Source organism: Mustela nigripes, chromosome 5 (genome assembly GCF_022355385.1).
Source record: "Mustela nigripes isolate SB6536 chromosome 5, MUSNIG.SB6536, whole genome shotgun sequence".
Taxonomy (NCBI): domain Eukaryota; kingdom Metazoa; phylum Chordata; class Mammalia; order Carnivora; family Mustelidae; genus Mustela; species Mustela nigripes.
This window is the reverse complement of record NC_081561.1, coordinates 69,040,892-69,065,763: the sequence shown is the minus strand read 5'-3', so window position 1 is coordinate 69,065,763 and position 24,872 is coordinate 69,040,892. Positions and strand designations below refer to the sequence as shown.

Below are 24,872 nucleotides of genomic sequence, written 5' to 3'. Positions count from 1 at the left end.
GGTTGGTAAATCACACAGTGTGGTATCTGGCACATGATGAGGTGCTTAACTATAATAAGTAACACAAGTATCTCTAGCCAAATCTATTTTGTTCCAGAATTTGGGTATAAGAAATTTATCAGAAAATTTATCTTGCTATATTCATATTCCTTTTTCAGAAAGCAGGAGTTTGGATAATAAGGGATATCTGTATTTATCTAGTACTTATTAGGTGCTAGGCTCTATTCTAAGTATTGTGCAAGTAATAACCCATTTCTTTTCACAATAGTTCTATATCAGGCTATCATTAAAACCCCTTTTCACTGAGGGACAGGAAAAAAGAAGCTGCTTCCTTTGGCTGGAACATAATTTGGGGAATGGGAGTCTGTGCAAAGTAGGTATAAAATAGCAGGCATTCTTGTTCTCCCATTATTGTGATTCAGATACTTTCCTGTGACTGTTTCTCTGTGTGTGTGTGTTTGTGGATTTTTCAGACTCGTTCAGTTCTCTTTAGTAGTTCAGTTCTCCCTGTTGTGTCCGTTTCAGATACCCTCAAAAGAGGGTGGATTACATTGTCCCTAGTAGACTCATCCAGCAGCAGTTCGAGGCCTCTGAGCAGCTCGGGGAGTGACTGCCGTTAGTTGGTTCCCACTTTCTGGTCTGGCCCACTGTTCCTGCAAGACAGTTCACAAAGAAGGGTCTGTGGAGTTAGAGGCTTCACGAACATTCCAGTGACTGGCCTGTCCAGAACTCCTGTATACTGAAGACAAAAGAATCACTTAAGCAATACATATCAAGTCCTCTGGCAGTTGTCCGAGCTGGTCGGCTCGTCAGTGCTGGGAGCAATAGTTTGGGCAGACAGAATAGCCTGGTGACTATAGTTCCTCCATCTAATAGGAGCTACTTCTGAATGAGGAGGGTCTCAAGCTCAGTGGGTCTCAAAGAGCTAGGTAGAAAGGGTGTTGGGATTTATAAAGATACTACTTAGTCACACCTGTTCAAGCTCTGTATTAGGTTTTACAGTTTGTCCCCAGATCACATCTACCACCAATTATGTGGTACTTTTCCTCCAGCTGGAGGAACTGTCCTTTGACATAATGTCACTTAGGGAACAGTGCAAGAATAGCACATACTGATTTTGTTCTTGGGATGGCTGTCAAGTGCGCCTTCAGTGCACAGTGTGTACGTATCATCTGCTTGGTGGTGGGAATAACAGAAACATTCTTAAGTTCTCCTGTAGTTCATGTTCATTTTTCTTTCTATCTTTCTTTTTCTTTTTTTTAAGATTTTATTTGAGAGAGAGTGAGAGAGAGAACACACGTGCATGCGAGACATAGAGAGAGCATGGGCAAAGGGAGAGGGAGAAGCAAACTCCCCACAGAGCAGGGAGGCCAACGTGGGTGTCGATCCCAGGACCCCAGAATCACAACCTGAGCTGAAGGCATCTGCTTAACCGACTGAGCCACCCAGGCGCCCCTCATGTTCATTTTTCATGGCACCTAATCTGTGTGCCACTGTGCAGTTTATGAAAGAGTTTATGTCTGCCTCCCAACAAGAGCTCATCACATTTTTTGGCTAACAGTTTTCAGAATCTTCAGTTCATTCTCTCCTTAATTAGAAGCCTGTTAATCTTCCTGATGCAAAGTATACAGTTATTTGCCAAATTCAGAGCTCTTGAGAAAATGTCTCTAGAGACATGAAGCATATCAAGTTGTTAATTAGTAAGCAGATTAGAAGGGTTACCTGTGAAAAGGGAATACTTAATCATGTATTCTACCAAAGCAAAATAAAGATACTCTGAATTTTACCCTTAAAAGACCTTGCCTACTCCTCACTCCTCAGTTCAAAGACTTCTTCATTTAGCCAGCAGTACAAAAGCTAACACCATCCAGATGTACTGAGTCCTTTTTCTGAGAACACTTCATGTTTTTCTTTAAGATGTTTGATACCTTATAACATCACATTTAGGAATTCTTAAATGCGTCTGTTTTTGCTTTCTTTCTTTTTCTCATGTTTCAAGTGACTAAAGTCTGATTACTTTGTGAAGGATTTTTTTTTTTTATTATTAACATATAGTGTACTATTTGTTTCAGGGGTACAGGTCTGTGAATTATTAGTCTTACATAATTCACAGCACTCACCATAGCACATACCCTCCCCAATGTCCATTCCCAGCCACCCCATCCCTCCCACCTTCCTCCCCTCCAGCAACCCTCAGTTTGTTTCCTGAGATTATAAGAGTGTCTTATGGTTTGTCTCCCTTTCTGGTTTCATCTTGTTTCATTTTTCCCTCCCTTCCCCTATGCTCCTCTGCCTTGGTTCTCAAGTTCCACATATGTGAAGGATTTTTTTAAAATTTGATTATAATATCCTTTAAGGATATTAGTATGAACCACTGAATCAGAGTATCTGGCTGACCTCCAAGGCTGCAGGAAATTTCTCAGGTGTTTGTTTCCTTGCTTGCTTGCTTGCTTGTTTTTAATGTGTCTCTTTGCACACACTGCACAGAGTTAGAATTCCAGGGCGGGGTGTCAGTAGACTCTTAAGTAATAGAGGATTCCTTTGCTATTTGCTAAGAACCATTATAGGGAAAAATCTGATATTGCAATTATATATTTGGTGCTACTAAATTATACTCACAAGGCTAGGTAGGAAATACAGTCTAAATTTTAAAAACAGCCATTTGGCAATTTATTGTTTTGCTCAGTAAACGTATCTTGAGCACTGAGCAATGTCATGCTCTCTGCTAGCTACTCAAACCACAAAGACCAAAAGACAGAGCCTTTGTTCTCAAGATGCTCAGAACTTCGTAGCAAGACAGACAAGTAGGCGTTTATTTTACATGAGATTCTAACGGTCATAGAAGAGCCACAGCACCAGTCCCACTCAGCTGATCTTCAGTTTCCTAGGCCATGCCCAGCCTACACATCAGACTCTCAGAGATGGGACCTGGAACTCTATTATTAAAACCCACCTTGGTTCTCATTGATGAGCTGGGCATAGAAACCCCTGCTCCCAGGTAAGATTGCTCTGCACTCCAGGCTACCTGGCTGCCTCTTCCTCTGGATCTTGGGAAGCTGCATCTCTGGTCGCCTCCACCTCACATCAGTCCCAGGTTCAGGCAGGGAGACAGGGAGAGGTGGCAACAAGTCCTCCCTGCCACCCCACTGAGAGGACTCTGACTCCTAGGGGACTGAGGACGCTCTGAAGCAAGTCAAGCAGTGTCCCTTGGAGCATGCCACCAGGATGTGAAGATGTACATTCACATCATGTACTTCAAGAGTTTCTGTTCTTTCTAGATGCTCTGTATAAGCAGTACATTGACTCCTGTCCTGGCCTGTGACCTTTTCGTTACCCTTCATTGAATCAATCTAGCTTTATCAACCTTATGAAAAAGAGGAGAGGGTGTGTATACCTAGCATTGAAGATTATCAAATATGTATCTAATGAATTGTGGGGGTATTATTAACATAGTCTTATTTTGTATATTTTTGTGAGGATTCTTACCCTTCTAGAAATGTTGGATGATCTAGAAACATATGTGACTATTGCATTGCAGGCTATTTTTTGGCCTAATTCTTTTGGCGAGGAGACCACTCAAACATTGGAGTAGTTTTTGCCACAGCCAAAGGATCTGGTGCTCATTAGAGAGATTTGTCATTTATTCAGGGTAGGCTCACTGCACTAGCAGACAGTGGCTTAGCGCAGTCTAAGTTGTGTCTGGCTCATCTGTATGTGGGAGAGGAGTTCTAGCCCACAAAGTCACTCAGGAGCCCTGGCCCCTTCTGTCCTAGAGCACGTTAGTCTTCAGGACTGGTCCTGAAGAATATTAGCATAATGTTCCCAAGGTTCATCCAAGTTGTTGCATGGACCTATAGTTTGTTCCTTTTCATGGCCAAATAGTACTCCATTATATGACTAAACCACAGTTTGTTTATCCATTCATCAGTTGATGGAACTTTGGGCTGTTTCTACTTTTTGGCTATTATGAATATTACTAAGAAGATTCACATACAAGTTTTATGTGCATATATGTTTTCATTGCTCTTGGGTATATAATAGGAGGGATTACCAGCTCATATGAGAACCATATTTAACTTGTTAAGGAACCATCAAACTGTTTTCTAATGCCACAGTACCAGTTTACAGTCCCTTGAGCATTGCAAGAAGGTTCCCATTTCTCTACATCCTAGCCAACATTTGTTGTCTTTGCGATTATAACAATCCTAGTATCTAAAGTAGTATCCCACCTGTGGTCTTGATTCGCGTTTCCCTAACGACTTATTTAATGAGCATCTTTTCACATGTTATTGGCCATTTGTGTAGTTTCATTGGAGAAATATCTATTTGAATCCTTTGCCCATTTTTGAGCTGGATTATTTGTCCTTTTATTGTTGAGTTTTAGGAGATATTTGTATGTTCTGGATATAAGTCCTTTCACAGATATATGATATGCAAATAATTTCATTCTGTGGGTTTCTTTACTTCTTTGATAGCACCCTTTGAAGCACAAAGTTTTTAATTTTGGTGAAGTCCATTTTATCTGTTTTGCCTTCTTTTGCTTGCACTTCTGGTGCCCTTTCTGCCCCAGGTTGTTTTACAACTTGAAAGCAACAGAGGATTTCTTTAGAGGGGGGGTTGTGGTTTCTTGGGCAGCACACATTCCCTGGAAAGAAGCCTCTCATCTCTTTGCTTCCCACCAATTGGTTGTGCCAGGATCCAGAGTTCTTTACTTCACAGATTCTCGAGCCTGGTTTGTCGGGTTTTTGTTTTCTTCTTGTAAAAAACCACTACTTCCAGACCCCAGAGAGGAAGAGCAAGACTGAAAAGGCTTTGCCCCAGGAAATTTGCTCATTTGTACAAAATGATCCAGGGTAAGTAAGGGTGAAGCCTTCAGTTTTAGACAGCCTGAATATAGCCACCATTAGGATGAGTAAAAGAGGAATGTTCACAGCAATACTATGCACAATAGCCATGAGGTAGAAGCAACACGAGTGTCCACGGAGGGACAAATACATAAACAAAATGTGATACACACACACACACGTGCACACATGAAATGCTATTCTGCTTTAAAAAGGAAGGAAATTCTGTTTACTACAACAGGGATGAACCTTGAGGACATAAGTATACTTAGGGAAATAAGTCAGCCCCAAAAGATAAAATATGGAATGATTACACTTATATGGATTTCTAGAGTAGTCAAATTCGTAGTGACAGAATGTAAAATGGTGATTTCCAGGGACTGGGAAGAGGGGGAAATGGGGAGTTGTGGTTTAATGGGTATAGAGTTTCAGTTCTGCAAGATGAAAATAGTTTTGAAAATTAGCTGTACAACAGTGTGAATATGAATATACTTAACACCACTGAACAGTACACTTAAAAATAAGTAGGGTGGTAAATTTCATGTTATGAATATTCTTTTACCACAATAAAAAAACTGGAAGCTATTATGGACTGAATATTTGTGATTCCCCCAAATCCACATGCTGAAGCTGTAATCCCCAATGTGATAATATTGAGTTGAGGCCTTAGGGAGGGTAGTGCCTCCATAGTGGGATTAATGTCCTTGTGGGAAGAGGAGAGACCAGAATTCTCTCTCTGTCTTTCTTTACACACACACACACACACACACACACACACACACACAAAGAGAGAGAGAGAGAGAGAACAAGGAAAGACCATGTGAGCACTGTGAGAAGGCAGCTGTTTACAAACCAGGAAGAGGGTTCTCACTAGGAACTGAATCTGTCAGCACTTTGACCTTGTACTTCCAGCTTCCAGAATGGTGAGAAATAAATGTCTGCTGTTGAAGCCTCCCAGTCAATGATATTTTGTTAAAGCAGCCCAAAGTAAGACCTTTGTCTAAAAAATTGAAGGCTTCACCCTTACTTACCCTGGGTCATTTTGTACAACTGAGCAAATTTCCTGGGGCTCTTGTTCAAAGCCTTTTCAGTCTTGCTCTTACTCTCTGGGGTCTGGAAGTAGTTGTTTTTTACAACCTTTTAACATGTCACTTTTCTGAGTTGTGCACTGTCTTTCATTACTGCTTGAGAACTGGTCAGTTCTTTCCTATGCTCATCTCTTTCATGCAGTATTTTGCCAAAGGAAGCTTTTCTTGCTTCATGTCACAGTCAGATGTGGGTTGAGGGTGGGACACTCTGCTCCACACAGTCACTCAGGACCCAGGCTTCCTCCCTCAGGTGGCTCTCTGACTCCATGGCCTTATCCTTGTCTGTACTGACAAAGAGAGAGAAGGAGGAGGAGGGTTACATGGGAAGGCTTTTAGGGACTACCCTCTCCCCCGCCCGCCGGAAATGGCATGTGTTCTTCCGCCCCCATTCCATTGGCAATACTTCTTCCCTGCAGTCCTACTTGACCATAAAAGAGGATGGGAAACATGGTCTGGCTCTGCTCCTAGGGCGAAAGGGAAACAAAGTTTGGTGAATACATAGCAGCCACTGTCACAAGCGAGCACTGAACTTAGGGGTCCCAGCATATCGACAGTGACTAAAGCCATGAATGGAGATGGGGATCACCCCTTAAAGGATGCACTGAGAATACTGGGAGAGGATTGCAAAAACAAAAGCACTTCCCGGAGGGCCTGAAACAGTGAAAATAATTTATGTGACCTAACTTTGCAATGTCTAGAAAAGTTATTACTATGATTTTGGGAAAGTATAAACAAGTGGACTAAAAATAGAAAAATTATCATATGATTTCACTCACATGTAGAGTTTGAGAAACAAAACAGAGGACCACAGGAGAAGGGAGGGAAAAATAAAACACGATGACATTAGAGAGGGAGACAAACCATAAGAGTCTCTTAATCTCAGGAAACAAACTGAGGGTTGCTGAAGGGGAAGAGTGTGGAAGGGATGGGGTAACTGGGTGATGGGCATTAAGGAGAGCACGTGATGGAATAAACACTGGTGTTATGTGCAACTGATGAATCACTAAACTCTAACTCTGAGACTAATTATACACTCTATGTTAATTAATTGAATTTTTTAAAAGGTAGATTTTTCCAGAAACTGAAATGTTTTCCTTCCTTGAACTAAATGTAGAAAAACATATATATTAGCATGATTATTTTATTGCTGTTGAAACCTGTAACTATAGAATGGCATTGAATTTTAGAAACACAGAACTAGGTAAAGCTTTATTTTTTATTTTCCATTATTTAGTGGATGTTTATAAGCATTTAATATGAGAAAGGCAGGTGAGGATAACAGTAAGTCACAGTCCCTTAAGGAGGATCGAATCCAATAGGAAGAAGATAAGGCAAGTCAGTGACTACCCAAAGCATCAGGTGGGGTTCTCTACAACCACAGGAACTGTTCTAGATGGTCCACTACTGGGGGGCAGGGGGCAGGGGGACAGTCTGCAGGTAAAGAGCACTGGTTGTGGAGCTAGCCGGTCTGGGTTTGAATGGCAGCTCTGCCGCTCTCTATCACCTGTCAGGGAGTTACTAATATCTTTTAACTTCTACGTTCCATATTACCAAGCCAGTGATATGTTATCTACCTTTCAGGTGATTGTGCATCTTAGGGAGAGAGTGTTCATACATAAAACCTAGCACAGTGCTTGCCATTACAGATAAGGTAATTACCTTTATTATTGTTATCAGAGAAGGCAGAGGTCCTACGGGTTGGAAAAATGACTGTCACCTTACCCTAATTCATGAGTTCATTCAGTAGTTACTCAGTGAGCCACCACTATACACAAAGTACTTAGGATTCGACTGTGTATGGGTATCTGCATCTCCTAAAGCCCCATCCAGTGTTTAATGCAGTACTGTTTGTTTGTGTCACAGACCTGTAGCCATCAGGCATGGACACCACCTTCCCCTCTTTCAGGTGACCGCTCCTCTGTTTTTCATCGCTCCCATTTCCACGAACTGCTCCTCAGGAAGCCCTTTCCATCACATAAAATTGTCCTTACCCCCCTTCCTAAAGCTTATTTCATTTTGTCCTGATTAGGAATAATTCACCACCTTCTTTTTGTGTGTGTTTGTTCATATTCCTTCTCACATCATGGATATCTTTAAGATAATATACCTCATTGATACCCAGGAGCCTCCACAGAAGTGTTTTTCTGATGCTAATGATGACGGGGATGCCATCATCTGCTGCTTGGCCGGCGCTGTGCGGTGCCTCCCCATCCTCCAGCAGTTCTGTTGTAAACTGACTGAAGGCAGGGACCAGTGTACACCTTCCTGAATTCTCAGTCCCGTCCTCTGCACACAGGAAATGGCTTAAAATCTATTCATTGGTCAGAGAGAGGAAGAGCAATCAAGTTTACCTCACAATGAAAATAATTTTTTAAATTCTTTTCTGTTGTATTTTGTCTCATTGCCAGTATTCCAGCAATATTCCTTTCTATGATAAAGGCAAACAGCCTCACTTCAGAGTGGATAAAATGTGTTTTGCGGGATTAGTTAGGAACAATTTACTACATTCTTTTCGGCAAACTGGATTCCAAGTTCTAAACAACTGCCTTTACAAAGCCATTTTGGCACGTAAATTGTAAGATGCTGACTGTCTGTGCAGAATTTTCCCCTTTCAGTAACTTTTTTAAAAGGGGATTTGGTTTTAAAGGGGGCTTTAGTGCCCTGTTTGTCATTCTTTGATGAGTGTTGTCTTGTGCCATTTACCACAAATAAAGATTCTCATACTTTTTCAGTCTCAGGGCATGGGCTAGTCGCTAAAGCCAACTGGAAATAGATCAGACATTAGCAAATGTAGCACATGTTTGCTGATGTCACTGGTCTGTGACTGTTGAGAGGCAGACATGCCACTATAACTAAAAACGGCCATTGAGTGGAGAGCATTCAGATTTACAGAGAGAAAAGTCTCTACGTTTGTTATTTTAATGAAGATGCCATGTTATTTTGGGGACTTGGCCATCATTAATAAGCTTAAGAATAGTATCTAAGTTATGGCATAGCCGTACCCTTGGTGCCCCTTCTCTGTTCAGGACTTGTGTACCCCTTCCCCTACCATTGCCTCAGCTCCTCCATGGGTCCTAGCCATCTAACTTGCCCACGGTGCCCAGACCTCCTCAGCCTGCCCTTCACTGTTTCTCCTCAGAAACGTGATGTTTTTCTTCTGTCTGTTGGCTGTCTGTATGTCTTCTTTGGAAAAATAACTATTCAAGTCTTCTGCCCATTTTTAAATTGGATTGTTTGGTTTTTCTGGTGCTGAGTTGTGTAAGCTCTTTATATACTTTGGATATTAACCCCCCCTCTAGATTTATCATTTACAAATATCTTCTCCCATTCAGTAAATTGTCTTTTGTTTCCTTGTGGTTTCCTTTGCTGTGAAGAAGCTTTTTATTTTGATGTATTCCCAATAGTTTATTTTTGCTTTCATTTCCCTTGTCTTAGGAGACATATCTAGAAAAATGTTGCTGTATGGGGCACTTGGGTGGCGCAATCAGTTAAGCGTCTGACTCCATTTCAGCTCAGGTCATGATCTCAGGGTCCTGAGATTGAGCCCCACTTCAGGGGCTCAGTGTGGACTCCGCTTATCCCTTTCTCTCCCCCTCTGCCCTCCTCCCTGCTTGTGCAAGCAGACACACACACACACTCTCTCTCTCTCTTTCAAATAAATAAATAAATAAATAAATAAATAAATAAAATCTATTGGAAGAAAGAGGAAGGAAGGGAGGGAGGGACAGAGGGAGGAAGGAGAGAGAGAGAATAAAAAATAAAGAAAAGAAAAAAAGAAAAGAGTTGCTATGGTTGATGTCAGAGAAATTGCTGCTTATGTTCTCTAGGATTTTTATGGCTTCAGGTTTAATGCTTAGGTCTTTAATCCATTTCATTTTTGTTCATGGTATTAGAAAGTAGTCCAGTTTCAGTCTTCTACATGTAGCTGTCCAATTTTAACAGAACCATTTATTGAAAAAACTGTCTTTTTTCCATTGTATATTCTTGCCTCTTTTCTCATAGATGAACTGACCGTGTAATCATGAATTTGTTTCTGGAGTCTCTGTTCTGTTCCATCGATCTGTGTTTCTGGTTTTTTGTGCTAGTACATTATTGTTTCAGTTACTACAGCTTTGTAATATATCTTGAGATCTAGAATTGTGATACCTCCATCTTTGTTCTTTCTCGGGATTGTTTGGACTATTTGGGGTCTTCTGTGATTCGATACAATTTTTTTTATTATTCTGTTTTGTGAAAAATAATGTTGGTATTTTGTTAGAGATTACATTGAACTTGTAGATTACTTTGGGTAGTGTGGACATTTTAACAGTTTTTGTTCTTCCAACCCATGAGCTTGGAAAATCTTTCCATTTGTTTGTGTTGCCTTCAGTTTCTTTCATCACTGTTTTATAGTTTTCACAGTATAGGTCATTCACCTCTTTGGTTAAGCTTCTTCCCTGGTATTTTATTCTTTTTGGTGCAGCTGTAAATGGTGTTGTTTTTAAATTTCTCTTTCTGCAGTTTCATTGTTAGTGTATGGAAAAGCTATAAATTTTTTGGTAATAATTTTGTATCTTACCATTTTACTAAATTTGTTTATTCTTGTACTTTACTGGTGGATTGTTTACGATTTTTCTGGACCTGAATAGACATTTTTCCAAAGACGACATATAGATGGCCAACAGACACATAAAAAGATGCTCAGTGTCACTAATCATCAGGGAAATGCAAATCAAAACTATCATGAGATATCACCTGTTAGTATGGCTAAAATCAAAAAGATAAGAAACAACAAATGTTAGTGAGGATGTGGAGAAAAAGGAACCCTCATGTACTGTTGGTGACCTTTGGTATAGCCTTTGTGGAAGACAGTATGGAGGTTCCTCAAAAAATCAAAAATAGGAACACCATATGGTCCATTAATTCCACTGTTGGAAAACAAAAACATTAACTCAAAAAGATACATGCACTCTTATGTTTATTGAAGCATTATTTACAACAGCCAAGACATGGAAGCAAACTAAGTGTCCGTCAGTAGACAAATGTACAAGGAAAATGTGATGTGTATGTACGTACACACATGCATGCATGCACACACCCAAATATTACACAGCCATTAAAAAGGATGAGATCTGGTCATTTGAGACAACATGGGTGGACCTAGAGGATATTATGCTGAGTGAAATAAGTCAGACTGAGAAAGACAAATACCATATATGATTCCACTCACAAATGAAATCTTAAAAAAAAAAAAAAAAAAGCAGAATCAGAACTATAACTACAAAGAACAAACTGATGATGGTTGCCAAAGGGAAGGGGCATGGAGTTTGGGCAAAACAGGCAAAAGGAAGAGGGAATTAGTTCATTTGTGTATTGAGTTAAGTCATGGGAATAAAAAGCAGGACGTAAGGAATATAGTCAGTGATATTGTGGTAGCGATGTAATGGGACAGATAACAGCTACACTTGTGGTGAACACAGCATAATGTATAAACTTGTCAAATCACTTAACTAATGTAACATTGTCTTAGTGTGTCAGTTATATGCAGAACAAACGAAAGGCATGATGCCAATCAATCCTTATTTTTCCTGATTTCCTTTCCCCCTCTGCCCGTCTTTTACTTCCTTTGTTTCTCTCCCCCCCTCTCTCTTTCTGACTCTTGTTTCTTTCACTTCTAGAAAAATCAAAAGAAGCGAACACATAGGAAGTTTTGCTGCATCCACTATCCATTCTCCAAAGTCCCCCTTACCCCTGCCCCTCACCGTCAGTCTCACAAGCATGTGTGTGTGGTATGTCTGCATGCATATTTATGTGTAGGTGTGTGGATATATATACACACCTGTCTACCCCCACTGCAAGTCCAGATGTTATGAAGCTACTTGATAATGTTTCTCTAATCATCTTTTCCATCCACACAAATGAGTATACATTATATTTACTTCCCCTGGGAACTTTATCCTTCTAGAACGTACCACAGTCTTCCCTCTCTTACCATTGTGGCTTGTAGATTGCAAGCTCCTTAAGAGCAGTATTCATATTTACTTAGTTTTGTATACCTCTTAGCACCCAGCAGAGGGGTCTGCTCATAGGAGGGGCATAAGAAGTGTTTAATCAGTAGTAACTTCTCTTCAGGATAGGCTACTGTAAGTGTACTTCCTTCAGCCCTGTTGTTTTTGATACATCCTTGTATCATTCCCCATCCTCTTACACACAAGTCTCTAGATTTTCAGGGTACAAGAGTAGCCCCTTTCTATTAACAAGTTTAATTTTGCTTTTTATTTGAATCTCAACAGTCATTGAATTGTACCCTTTCTTTGAATAGCCTCGTGTGCAAGCTGAACACAAGGACCACCATCCTGGCAGCAACTAACCCCAAAGGCCAGTATGACACCCACGAGTCCGTGTCTGTGAACATCGCCCTTGGCAGCCCCCTCTTAAGTCGATTTGATCTGATCCTGGTTCTGCTCGATACCAAGAATGAAGACTGGGATCGTATAATTTCTTCCTTTATCTTAGAAAACAAAGGTACGTGAAGATGAATCATTCAAGTTGTGCAAGTAGACATAAGCACATGAAATTCTCTTTGAAGAAAATGAAATAAATACCCAAGGTACCCTACCTAAGCAGCATTAGAGCAGTGCTCGCATAGAAGGCAGTCAGAGGAGCCATTTAGTGTGGCCAGAATAATGAGTAGAAGGACTAGGGCCTACCGATGATATTACAGTCAGTACATGTGTTCTCCGTGATGAAAGGAGGCAACCTTATGATATATAATTATCACTCATCTCTTGCATGCGAAGAAAAGTGGACTGAATTATGAAACAGAAATCTCTAAATGTAAGTTTATCTTTAATTAGATTTACTCAAATACTATGTATTACTATAGGATGTACCAGAATTATTGTGGATAATTTTAGCCCCTGTAGGAAGTTTACCTTTATTGAGCTTAGATCCTAAGGCTACTTATTCTTGAACTCTGTGCTATGCAGAGTCAGATATAGGTTTTAGTGGCCACAGACTTAAAGGTTATCTTTTTAAAAAATGAGTGTAAGAACTTTATCAAAACCCTTAAAGCGAGATGTTTACCTGTTCCTAGAAATTACTGACCTAGCACCTGATACATACAGGTTACCCAAGTAAATCAGAGAAGCTCTGGAGCATGGAAAAGATGAAGACCTACTTCTGCCTGATTCGGAATCTCCAGCCCACGCTGTCTGATGAAAGTAATCAGGTCCTTCTCCGGTACTACCAGATGCAGCGGCAGAGTGATTCCCGGAACGCTGCCCGGACCACCATCCGTCTGTTGGAAAGCTTGATCCGATTAGCAGAAGGTTTATTTCATTCAACAAATAATACTTCTGTTGGGTGCCCAATATGTGCAAGGCATGGAGCTTGGCACCATGAATTCAAAGATGAATAAGAAGAATCCTAAGGTGCTCATAGTCACTTAGAGAGTAAAGGCTCTGAGCTATGAAACTTCTGTTCTTCTGGGGACAGATTATGGGTATTGAGTAGAATGTAGCATCATTAAGAAAGCGGTATCTTAGAGACATGATTAATTTAGAACGTCTTATTTACTAATGTTTGTTTCTCAGTGACAGTCTATTAGCATTTGGGATCGAACACTTTCTTATTTAGAGTTGTTTCCTATGGTTTCTCTGGTTTTTTTTCTCACTAATTGCCATCCACACCCCACCACTAACATAAGAAACTAGCCCATCCCAAAGGCCTGAGACTTTGTGCATTCATACAAGGAACCTGCATCTCAAGACTTTTTTCCTAACAGTGACTTTTATTCATAGTTCTTGTTAAATTAATTCTTAAAAAAAAATTCCACATGAACTGATGTATCATGTGATGACAGAATGCTTAATAAAAAGTTCTGTAAAACCAGTGCACTTTACATTGTCAAGGATTTATAGCTAATATTAAGACAAGAAGTACCCCAAATGCAGGCTGGTGAGTTTGGTAGTTTTGAAAAACCCACAGATAAAAAGAAGTGTCAGAGAAGAGAAACAAGTTTTATACTATATATTTCTATAAAAGACAAGCAGATAAGGATTAAAAGTTATTGAATATTAGAGATATGCTCCTAGAACTCCTTTCCTTTTGGAGCCCAGAGTACTTTTTCATATAAATACCCAGAATTGCCATGAGCTGTGCAAGATTAGACCTATTATTAGAGAAACAACTTCAAAGCTAGTTGAAATTAGACCTTTGTGCTTGTTTTAGTAAAATGAATTTGTGATTAGTAGTGCATTCATTAAATATAATTTTTAAGTGCCTCAGATAAAGTATTGCATATATCACCTCAAATACTCTCTAAAAACATTTTTGTCTTCCTGATTTTCTTAGCTCACGCTCGCCTGATGTTTCGTGATGCTGTGACTCTGGAAGACGCCGTGACAGCTGTGTCAGTGATGGAATCTTCAATGCAGGTGAGGGCATTTTGCACCTAATATTTGAACCCTAATTATAATCACGTAAAAAAAGACAAGACAATTTAGAGCATATCAGAAGTTATAAAAATGATCATATTCTGGATATAGAGCCAAAGGAACTAGATCCAAAGGAAACCATTTAAAAGAAGGGGAAAAACTTGTGGAAATACCCTTTGCATCAGTAGCATTGCTTTGGCCTACTGGGTGCAGTAGTGGGTCTCTCTCTTTTTTTCCCTCAGCACATCTGAGGGATGCTCATGGTCCCACTAGAGGCAGTGTGCTTCCTGGGGCAACGATGGCTGCCAGGAATGGGGGCAGAGAACTGCTGAAATTTGGAAAAGGCCCCCAGGTGATTGTGATACCCAAGATGGGGGTGGAGAAAGCTGATCTGGGAGTTGTGGTCTCTAGTGGGTGTTTTCTGGTGACTCCCCTGCTATTTCCCATTTTCTCACCCCTTCAGGGAGGTGCACTATTAGGAGGTGTGAATGCACTCCACACTGCCTTTCCTGAAAACCCTCTGAAGCAGTACCAGAGGCAGTGTGAGCTTATTCTAGAAAAGCTGGAGCTAAACAACCTCTTGAGTGAAGAGCTGAGAAGACTTGAAAGGTGAGAAAAGAAGTCCAAGCAAAACTTACAATGGAAGATCTTTGTTTGACATTTAGTGAAATGAAAGAAGTGGAAATTAAGTGGAAAGTCTTATCTGTACTATCTGAAAGGGATTGGCTCAGTTACCTGTTTCTATGTAATCAATGACAGGAAAGCTCAGGGGCTTAAAAAACACACAAAAAAACACCCCCACCACCATTTTAGTGCTCACTATTCTGAGTCAGAAATTCAGGGGGGCTCAGAATGCTTCTCTCCGCTGCACGTGGTGTTGGCTGGCAGCACACCTGTGTTTAGCTGGGAGCTCAGGTGGGACTGGAACATCCAGAAAGGCTTGCCTCACGTGTGTGGTGCCTTAGCAGGGATGGCTGCCTGCTCTATACTAGAGGGCAGCAGCTTAAGGCTCCAACAGAACAAAAATCGAAGCTGCCAGGCCTCTTATGAGCTGGGCCAGAAGTGGTACAACATCATTTCTGTCACATTTTGAAGGTCAGAGCAAGTCACAAGGTAGGGGGAAATAGATACCACCTCTTGATGGGAGTGACATAGACATACAAGAATGGGGGAACTGATGGCTGCCCTCTTTGGAGCCTTCCATAGCTACATTTCCTTGGCTTGCTGGTTTGGTGAGTCTCATAGAGAACACTGAGTGGTTCTTTACTATATATAGCAAACTATATATTAATTTACTGAATTTTTACCACTGGTTCCTAGTTACATGAGAAGCACCAAGGTTGGCTAGTCACAGTTTACACTCAAGACACACAGTTTCCATGGAATCAAGAAATCTTGTTAAGTGGGCTTCATTCTGTTTATTGCGACTGCTTCTTCTGTTTTTCTTTGGCGAACTAGAAGTAGAGCAGTGCTATTCAGAGAGGTGGCTGGGAACGCTGTTGAGAAAGAAGTTGGACTCCAGGAAGGTGCTCTATCTCAGGCCAGACCCAGACCCAGACACAAAATATTTTAATAATTTGGCTTTATCATTTTTTCTTGCCAAGAGAGGACATGTACAGGGGAGTTTACATAAAGAATCTTAGTGTTTATTAGTATTTAAATTTTATTCTTAATGTTTTTAGAGCTTCTTCCAAGCATAATAAGTATTTGATCTTTGTATAAACCTGGTGAAAGAAAAATCACAGAAGACTCGGGCCCAGACTGCTCTTAGGCCAGCTGTAGCTAGCATGTGGGACAAGTTAGGGAAGTAGAAATAACTAGTACTGACTTTGACCTGGGAAGGGCCCTCCTGGTTCATTAGCAATAGCTCTGACCCTCCCTTCAGCATCATGATTTTCCTTCTCTACATGCTCAAAGTCATGACTTTTAAAATTCTCCATATTTAACAGACTAAAAAAAAAAAAAAAAAATCCCCAGTAAGAATGATATATTTTGTTGAAGAGGAAAATTGGTCTCTCATCTCACAGGGTGACAAAAGTAATGCTTCAAAACTCTGCTTTTTACATTACCTAAAGAATTTTTGCCCCCACTTTAGTGTTTGGATGCTCCTGGCTTATATGAGCTCCTAAAAAGCTAGACTTGGAGTGTGTACCTGTGAAACACAAGTGAGCAGCAACTGGGATATCCTTTTGGGTATCTTCGTGGTCAGTGCAAGTGGCTCAGTAACTGTCCTGAGGCGGCACTTGGCCTTGACCTCAAATCTAGGGGCTGGTGAATGTTGATGTGTGGAAGCAGAGTAGATGCTGAAGGAGATTGCAGTGGGATTGTTGATACAATCAGTAGAACCCTGAGAATTCTTTTCCTGAATTTTCTTCTTTCCCTCACTGCCTTCATGCATTAGCATTCTGTGTCGGACTCCAGCACAGCCTTCCTGGGTCAGTGTGGGGACTGGCTGTGTGTTGCTAATACCCAAGCGCTAGCCTGCAGTCATCTTGCCCTTGACAAAAACTCAACCCCCTTTTCTTTTGGTCTTCTGGCTTTTGAATGATCCAGAGCATGGTATTGAGATGAAAGCGATTCCTTTGGTTCTTTCATGGTTTGATGTAGGGGATCCTTTTCAGCCTGTCCTGGGCCCGGCTTGGCTTTTGGAAAGGCTGCTCATTTTGACTGACCAGAAACTGGTCATGCAGACCGCCAAAAGCTGTCCTATGCTGGATTCAGGAAGGAAAGGATTATGAAGCTCAGAATTGGTGTTCTGGGATAGAAAAATCGCAGCTGGACTTATCAAATTCAACATGACCCACCTGAAGGGAAAGATAAAGAAAAAAGAATAGGTAATTATCTGGGGGAAAAAAAAATAAAAGGATTCTACCTTAAAATATTCTTTTCTTCTGGTATAGACATCTTTGAAATGCAGGGTCATGTTCAGGGCATTGATCCTCAAAGCTATAAACCCAGGTGCCCAGCAAATGTAAATGAACAGCCTCCAAGACACGGCTAAAGCCAATCTTACCATGTGAGAAAAGCTCAAGTAGCAGATGGGTTTATCCCCACAGGAAAGAGTTCTCTATCCCTTAAGGGGGTCATATATGAGTAATACAACTATTTGTATTTCTATTACACTTTTCTTCTGGAAAATGCTTGCATGTGACAGCCATCCTCAAATGGTGGCCATTGGAACCACCTGAAAACAGAATGCAAAGAAGCTGTGTTTTAGGAAGGTAGAGTAAAACTGCCGGCATTTTATGTCAGGGAGAATTTAATTCCCAAAGTCAGAATTAGACTAAATTGGGACAGCTTAATTATTCTACCCGTTTAAAATTCCCTATCTTCTAGAACATTTTTATGGAGCTTTAACAATTACAAATATCCCTGACCTCAGTTTGATGTATATTAGATAGTAGTAATTTTGAAAGCTCTTTCTTTTTTGTATGGTTATGACTCCAATGAATATGGATTTTGTACTGATGTGTCCAAATCTACAGTGAGTGAATATAACCCAGTATTTTTACAATAATTTTGAGGGTTTTTTTCCCTGATCATAAGAGAGAATACACGTTCTCTGTAGTGTACTTTGGAAAGTAACAGTAATAGATTAGGAAAGCAAAAATCGCATATAATCTTATTTCCCAGAGAGGCCTACCATTAACATTTTAATGTATTTAAATATATTTAAATTTAAAATTCATTTAAATTTAATGTCTTTTCTCCTTCGCCTTTTCTATGATTACACATGATTTTTAGAATAATTTACTCATCCTCTCTTTGGTTTAATTCCTTTTCGAATGGAAAAGGAACACGTGGAAGCAGGGTCATGTTGCCCCTTACACTGAGAAGCTATTTCTAAGTTGTTAGGAAGGGCTTTCTGAAGAAAAATAATATTTCTTTTTTCCTTTTGAGAAACTAACCGTGTCTGTTATAAATTGGCCCTCTCGCATTATTTCAGTTTCTAACATGCCCACAATTAAAAATGATTGTCACTGATCAGATCATTCCAGGAGGTCAGTATGTTTCACCTCTCTGTCAGCTTGATAGAGAGTAGGCTGCCCAGAGCTCACGTTGAAGTGTGGGCTGAGTTTTGCAGGAAAGAAGTCCCAGCTGCCTGGAGGCTGTGTGCCATGAATGTGATGCCCCCGGGGCAGCGTGAGCCACAGTGCAGGGGAAGCGTGGTCTCTGTGCCCCAGGAAGGTGACTTTCAGGTGTACCAACATTCAGTACTCAGGTAGAGACATATGAGGAGATCATAATTTCTGCTCTTCCTCATTGTTTCTCATTTGCAAACCGGCTATAAAACAACCACTTGCTCAGCACTCGGCTGCTGAGCAGATAGTGACAAGCTTGTCTTGCGGCAGAACATTCAACAGGAGAGATTAGAATGAGCATTTTATACTGACCTTCAGACAGATTTGTAGGAAGAGCTTAAAAAGTAGACAAACCTGCTACTCCATTTCCTTTATTTAACTTTTTAAAATGATTATCAGAACCACTTAAATTCTGTACTGATGAGAAAGGATAATTTCCTCCTGCTGCTCTAAGAGACTGTATTTGGCATGAACTTGGACTTATGTTGGACTCAAGCCCTTTACATGGCATCTCAGAGACTCAAGAAATGGAAAGGTTAGTGCAAATTCTCTTCTTTTCAATACATGTTCCTTATTTATCTCTGCTACAGATTACAGAATCAGAATGTGCACCAATCCCAGCCACAGGCAGTGGAGGCAGAGACTAACCCAGGATCCTCAAAAAATGACCCAGGAGAAGCAGCAAAGTCCAGAATCTGGTCAGCACAGCAGGAAGTGAACTGGAGCATGCTGACCTCCTCTCCTGGACCCAGTCCCGAGGGAAGCCCACTTTCCGACCCCCTATCCCATGGGGGGCCTAGCAGACCAGCAAAGAGAAAACATTCTGCTGAGCACAAAAATAGCAAAGATGACAGTTTGGACTGGTTTGACTCCATAGCAACTCATCAGCTTGAACCTCAAAATACTGTGCCGGTATCTCCCAAAACAAATGGTGGGAAAATGGCTTTGCAGACCTTCAAGAACAAAGCTCAGGGTAAGGAGAAGGGTGTGCCAGGCCAAAGGAGCAAAATGGAAACTGGACAGCTTCCAGCACCAGGAGAGACAGAAGCTTCACGGAGGCCAGACCATGTAGACCACGTTGAAGGGAAAGAGGCAAAAAAGGCAGCAGTCGTTCCAGAGGCAGCAGGGTCTGCTGGAGAGCCAGACTCAGTACTGACTCATCATGTCTCCAGGAAGCTGCACCAGCTGCGCAAGGCCAGTGCCCAGGAGTTGTGCAGGAACCCCGCCACGGTGCCTGTACAGCCCGTAGGCCCTTCTCTTCCTCGGTCCAGTTCTTTGTGTGGCCCCAAAGGAGCATTGGAAACTCCCAAAAGAAAGAGACAGAAATCCCTTGCTCAAATGGAAGAGCCTGAGCTTGGAAGTGCTGAGAGTCCAGGCCCCCCACTGGCCAAACTGGCGAAATTTACTTTCAAACGCAAGTCAAAACTGACCCACTCCCCTGAAGACCACAGCCCTATGTCTCCTGGCACAACTAAAGGAGCAGTTCCAAGTCCTAGAGTTCTCCGGAGAGTGAGCAGAGAAGCAGTTGTGCCTGGAAAGGGTCCACAAAAGTTGGCCTCTACCTCAGGAAGCAGAAACTCAGATCAGCAACAGGATCAGGCAATGGATGTGTCACAGCAGGCACTGGAGGAAGACAGTCCAAGAGAGAAAAGCAAACGTGGCCCTGAAGGAAGAGTTACCGAGCCTGAATTTGAGCTTGGGAACCAGACTGGGCGTTCTCCTCCTACTTGCCAAAGAGACAGAAAGGAAGACGTCTCACGCAATATTAAAAGCAGCAAGGTTCACGCTTGCACATTAGCCAAACTGGCACACTTCTCCTTTACTTCCCCCTCTGAATCCAAGTCAGAACCCCCTCCTCCTCCCGAAAGTGAGAACGAGGGGGCGAGAGGCACCAGCCCTCGTCCCGGGGCCGCAGCTACAGTGCTTGGCAGGAAAAGGAAAACTTTTCAGCTGGAGGGGTCCAGTGAGAGATTGTTTTTTTCCAAAAAATCTCTCTTTACTTTATCGGAACTAGATGATGAAGCACTGGATTTTGATTGGAATGAAGAAATAAGAAGAAAGCCATAATCATGAAAAGCTTTCTGGTCAAATTTCAGCCTCCCCAACTCCACACAGCACCTTCGGGGTATGGACATGTGTTTATATATGTACAGAACTATTGGCCCTACCAAGAGTACCATTCCGAATACCAGCTCCCCCAACAGGTTTTATAATTTCAGGCTTATCTTCATGACTTGCAAAGTTGTATAATCAACGTTGGGCAGTGTGATACCAGCACTGGCATTAATCGACATTGTGCTTAACTTTGCAGATGGAGTACTTGTATTTCCAAAGATGTCTCTGTTTGTTTTGATTTGGGTTTTTTGTTGGTTTTGTTCTCTCTCTTTTTTTTTTTTTTTCTTTAATTGGGACTTGGATCTTCCTAAAATTGTTTCTCCCATTCACTCAAGAACAAATGCCAGGAAGGTAGCCCTCAGGAAACTAATAGGTTAGATTAACTCTTTTCTGTTTTTTTTTTGTTTGTTTGTTTCATAATTTATTCTTCACCCAAGATAGGCAAGGTGTGGTGAATATTTATTAGGATTTACCAAAACCATGTGATTTTTGTAATATTATTTCTGTGTCTTTTCTCATGTGTCAGATTAGATGGGACTAATGCTTTTCCTTCTTTGAGAGGCATCCTTACAATTCCATGGTATTCCTGAAGATCTGGCAGCTGGTCAAACTGTAGCTTTGTGAAGTACTTACCTTTTGAGTTTTCCCGAGCTAACATTTTGTGCTTCAGATTCTTTGTTTCATTGGGGGGCCTACCCTCAGCAAAACCTAAATCCTGTAGTTAGAAGGAGAATGTTTAGTAATCTCAATCACATGTCATGGCATCTATTCAAGTGGTTAGTAGGGAAATGTGATTCCTACTAAGTTACGATTCATTTGTCCTTCAAAACCAAGCAAGTGATGACTGGTAGAAATAGACATCTCAAGCTTTGTCTTTCTTAAGTCCTTTTAAAATCACTTCTCCCTTTGGATTCTAGCAGGGGCTTTTAGGGTTTGATGGTTATAGACTTTCTCTTCTGAATTATGAATTTTTAAAGTAATAATTAACGGAGGCTTTCATTGTCTGAGGCACATTTAGATGTGAAGAATACCCAAAACTGTATATACTTTGTTTAAAGATTGCTTCATTAAATTCATACCAAGAAAATAAGGAACCCCAAATTTTCTTGAGTATTTTCATGTTAATTGCAAAACTGACTAATTAAATTTTAAATTGTGAGTACAAATTTAGTATGGTTGAATCATTTGAAATAACACCCTAAATAGCTGGTAAAAGACATCTATAAGCAGTGATTATAAAATGTATTATTGCACATTCACTTCAACCTATTCTAAAACATTAAGACAATGGTTTGGGTAATTTCTTATTATTTCCGTGCTTAATAACGTCCTAGTATAATATGATTCTTAATGTGATCTATTCCCAGTGTCTCAGTACTTGCCTGCATTTCAGTGGTCTGACCAGAAATGAGAGAAAAAGAGAGGATCTGGGTTACTGACCAGGTGAATCTTGGTCTATACGCTGTCTGGCCTGAATGTGTAATGGACTGGGGTGATTCAGTCGTGCGTTACCATGCAGAGCTGTATCTCGTGTGTGTGTGTGTGTGTGTGTGTGTGTGTGTGTGTGTGGTAAACTATTCCTCTTCTTATAAGTGTTTATCTTTGAAACTTGCTGTGGTTTGCAGCTATGATGCATTAAGCTTTGCATGGCTTGTAGTGCCTAACCTGTTGGCTTGTCACTCGGGTATTTCGATCTGTTCTGTTTTCATTATTGAAAATGGCTGCATTCCCTATTGGGCATCTTGATTCTAGAGCTTTCATTTCTTGGTAATGAGGGATTTAGTTTGTATAGTTAACTTATCTTCAGGACATTGAATAATTCATGTTTTAAAATACGGTGTTAAATTGTCTGTCTTCCTTAATTATTGTATATGATCACCTGTGCCACCTGCTACCTGGTTATTATTTGTGCTCACCTGATATCCTATTATTTATGCTAATAAACCCACCCTGTTTTTTAATTTTAATACCTTCTATCAGGATCCTTTGGCCAGCTTCCTAGTTCTGTGTATTTTTTCTTTGATGCTTACATGGTTGGAAGTAACTATATTTGTAAATATTGTAAACAGACAAAATTATTAGAAGGAATAAAATGCTCAGTGTGGGGAACCTGGGTGGCTCAGTCTGTTAAGCAGTTGCCCTTGGTTCGGATCTTGATCCCGGGGTCCTGGGATCAAGTTCCTCATTAGGTGCCCTGCTCAAGGGGGAATCTGCTTCTCTCTCTCCCTCTGCCCCTCCCCTCACTTGTGTGCTCTCTCTCTCAAATAAATAAAACCTTTAAAAAAATAAAATATGAACACTCCTTACTAAAAAATTTAAACTTGCATCACAGTCTACTTTTCTGTTATGTTTGTTCTATTTGATGCTCGGAGTCTCACAACTTGATCAATAGGAAGTCCCATTGTATCGATGCCAATGTCCTTTCAGGACTCTGACATTTCTAAAAGTACCCATAGTATCTGAAAACAAAAGCATGCTCCAGACACGTTTTGATTTTTTTTTCCTGTCTCAAATCTTAGAATCAGTTACCCCCTAAGGCAATCTATTCCCTTTCTGGGCCGATGGTATTACAGGCTAAACTCATGGACTTGAGGATGCACAGGGGAGTCCGCAGTGGGCAGAAGGACTACTGCTGCTGTTTTTTCCCTGAACGAGTTTCAGAGCTGAAAATGTCTAACGTCCTGAGGTCACATTTTATCCTGCTGTGTCCTATTTTTCTTACACTATGTGATTCCACAAGACTTTCTCTTAGATGGTATTTAGTGTGTACCAAAGAAGCACACGGGCATCTTGAGGGAAATAGGTACAGTCTCAAAAATCGTATTTCTGGTCAAAAAAGGAAAGTGTAAAAATAGCCTTTAATTCTGAATCAACATGTAAGAATATTTTTATTTCAGGCCAGTGAAGTCCTTGAAAGAATTTTAATAATATAAAATTATTTTTTTAAGATTTATTTATTTGAGAGCAAGGGAAAGAGAGAGAGAGAGAGAGAGGAGGGAGGGGCAGAGGAAGAGGGAGAGAGAGAATCTCAAGCAGACTCCATGCTGAGCATAGAGCCAAATGCAGGGGTGATTCCACAGCCATTAAAATCATGACCTTAACTGAAATCAGGAGTTGGACACTTAACCCCAACTGAGCCACCCAGGTGCCCCAATAACGTAAAATTATTTAAACACAATAAAAATTTTACCTAATCTCCTTTGTGAGACCAAACCAGAATTTCAACTCTATTATAATTATGAAATGAGTTTTCTGACTCTGTGAAAGATAGTGTCTTCAATGTAGGCGTGATAGTCTAAGATTTATAATAGGGATTTTATTATTGTAATGTTTAGTGTTTCTTAGAAATACAGACAGAATCAGCTTATTATTCTGATACCTTTAACTGTTTGGCCTAATTTAAACTTTAAACTTTTTCTGAAGGTATACCAGAAATTTAGTAATAGATATCTACTCTTGGTGGATGAATTTTAATTCTAATAAACACTGTACTTCTAATACCTTCCTCAAGTGCAAAACCCACCTAGCTGATAGAATGGCTGGAACACAAATTCTAGAGAAAATCGTAGGTCAACCACAAAGGGGATTCCTAAAACTCACATTTAGCCAATCCACAACACTTAAGAATTCAGAATCAAACTACACTGAAAGTCTAGATCACCAGGGACGACCTGCAGCCAGGTTAACCTCAGTTTACCAGACAGTCAAGTTCCAAATTTAACAAACTCACAGTGTGGCAGGTTAGGCCACTGTGTATTCCTAAGTGTTCAGAATCACCTCTTCCATGTCTGCTTTCCATATTGTGAACATTCGAGAGGATGAAAGAAGGCTCCTGGGTCCCATATGTACTCACTCCACTAGGGGTTTTGCTGTCCGTGGCCCATGTGACACGTGCCGTAGCCCCTCAGGTATATGGGGGCGCCATTGCCCACACATTCCCTTCCCTGTTTCTCAGAAGACCTATACAGGAAGCTGAGGTAATTGCTCCCTATGACACCCTTTTCTGTTGTTCTTCTATCACTTCCACTGTCTCTATTAAAAGCTTAAAGATGCATCTAAATTTAATACTTGTATTAAATATTATTATTAAGCTTGTATTAAATATTGTACTTAACTACTTAAAAGTGAGCTCGACAGAGAAGTTAGACTTAACAAAATTGTTGATATGTCTATGTTAATATGCCAATTCAGGATACAGCCCCAGAAGGAAAATAGGATATACACACTGGGCCTGATCTCCCCAAGACTTCGGGTATGAGTTATTTATCTTGTGAGCGTGAATGGTTTTTAGGCCAGTTTTCTCTGCTTGATTAGAGTTCAAGATGA

At 40.7% G+C, this 24,872-nt stretch overlaps 1 protein-coding gene across 3 annotated transcripts in view; it reads left to right on the top strand.

Moving 5' to 3' along the window:
- The window catches only part of MCM9 (minichromosome maintenance 9 homologous recombination repair factor), a 93,877-nt gene extending 71,364 nt beyond the window's left edge, over positions 1–22,513 (top strand). For all 3 annotated transcript variants that reach the window (XM_059400621.1, XM_059400620.1, XM_059400622.1), the window contains 5 exons: positions 12,234–12,436; positions 13,039–13,242; positions 14,267–14,349; positions 14,813–14,958; positions 19,022–22,513. In XM_059400621.1, the coding sequence (XP_059256604.1) occupies positions 12,234–12,436; positions 13,039–13,242; positions 14,267–14,349; positions 14,813–14,958; positions 19,022–20,498 (2,113 nt within the window). In that variant the 3' untranslated portion in view covers positions 20,499–22,513. The remainder of the gene's footprint in view (positions 1–12,233; positions 12,437–13,038; positions 13,243–14,266; positions 14,350–14,812; positions 14,959–19,021) is intronic.
- The last annotated feature ends 2,359 nt before the right edge of the window (positions 22,514–24,872 follow it).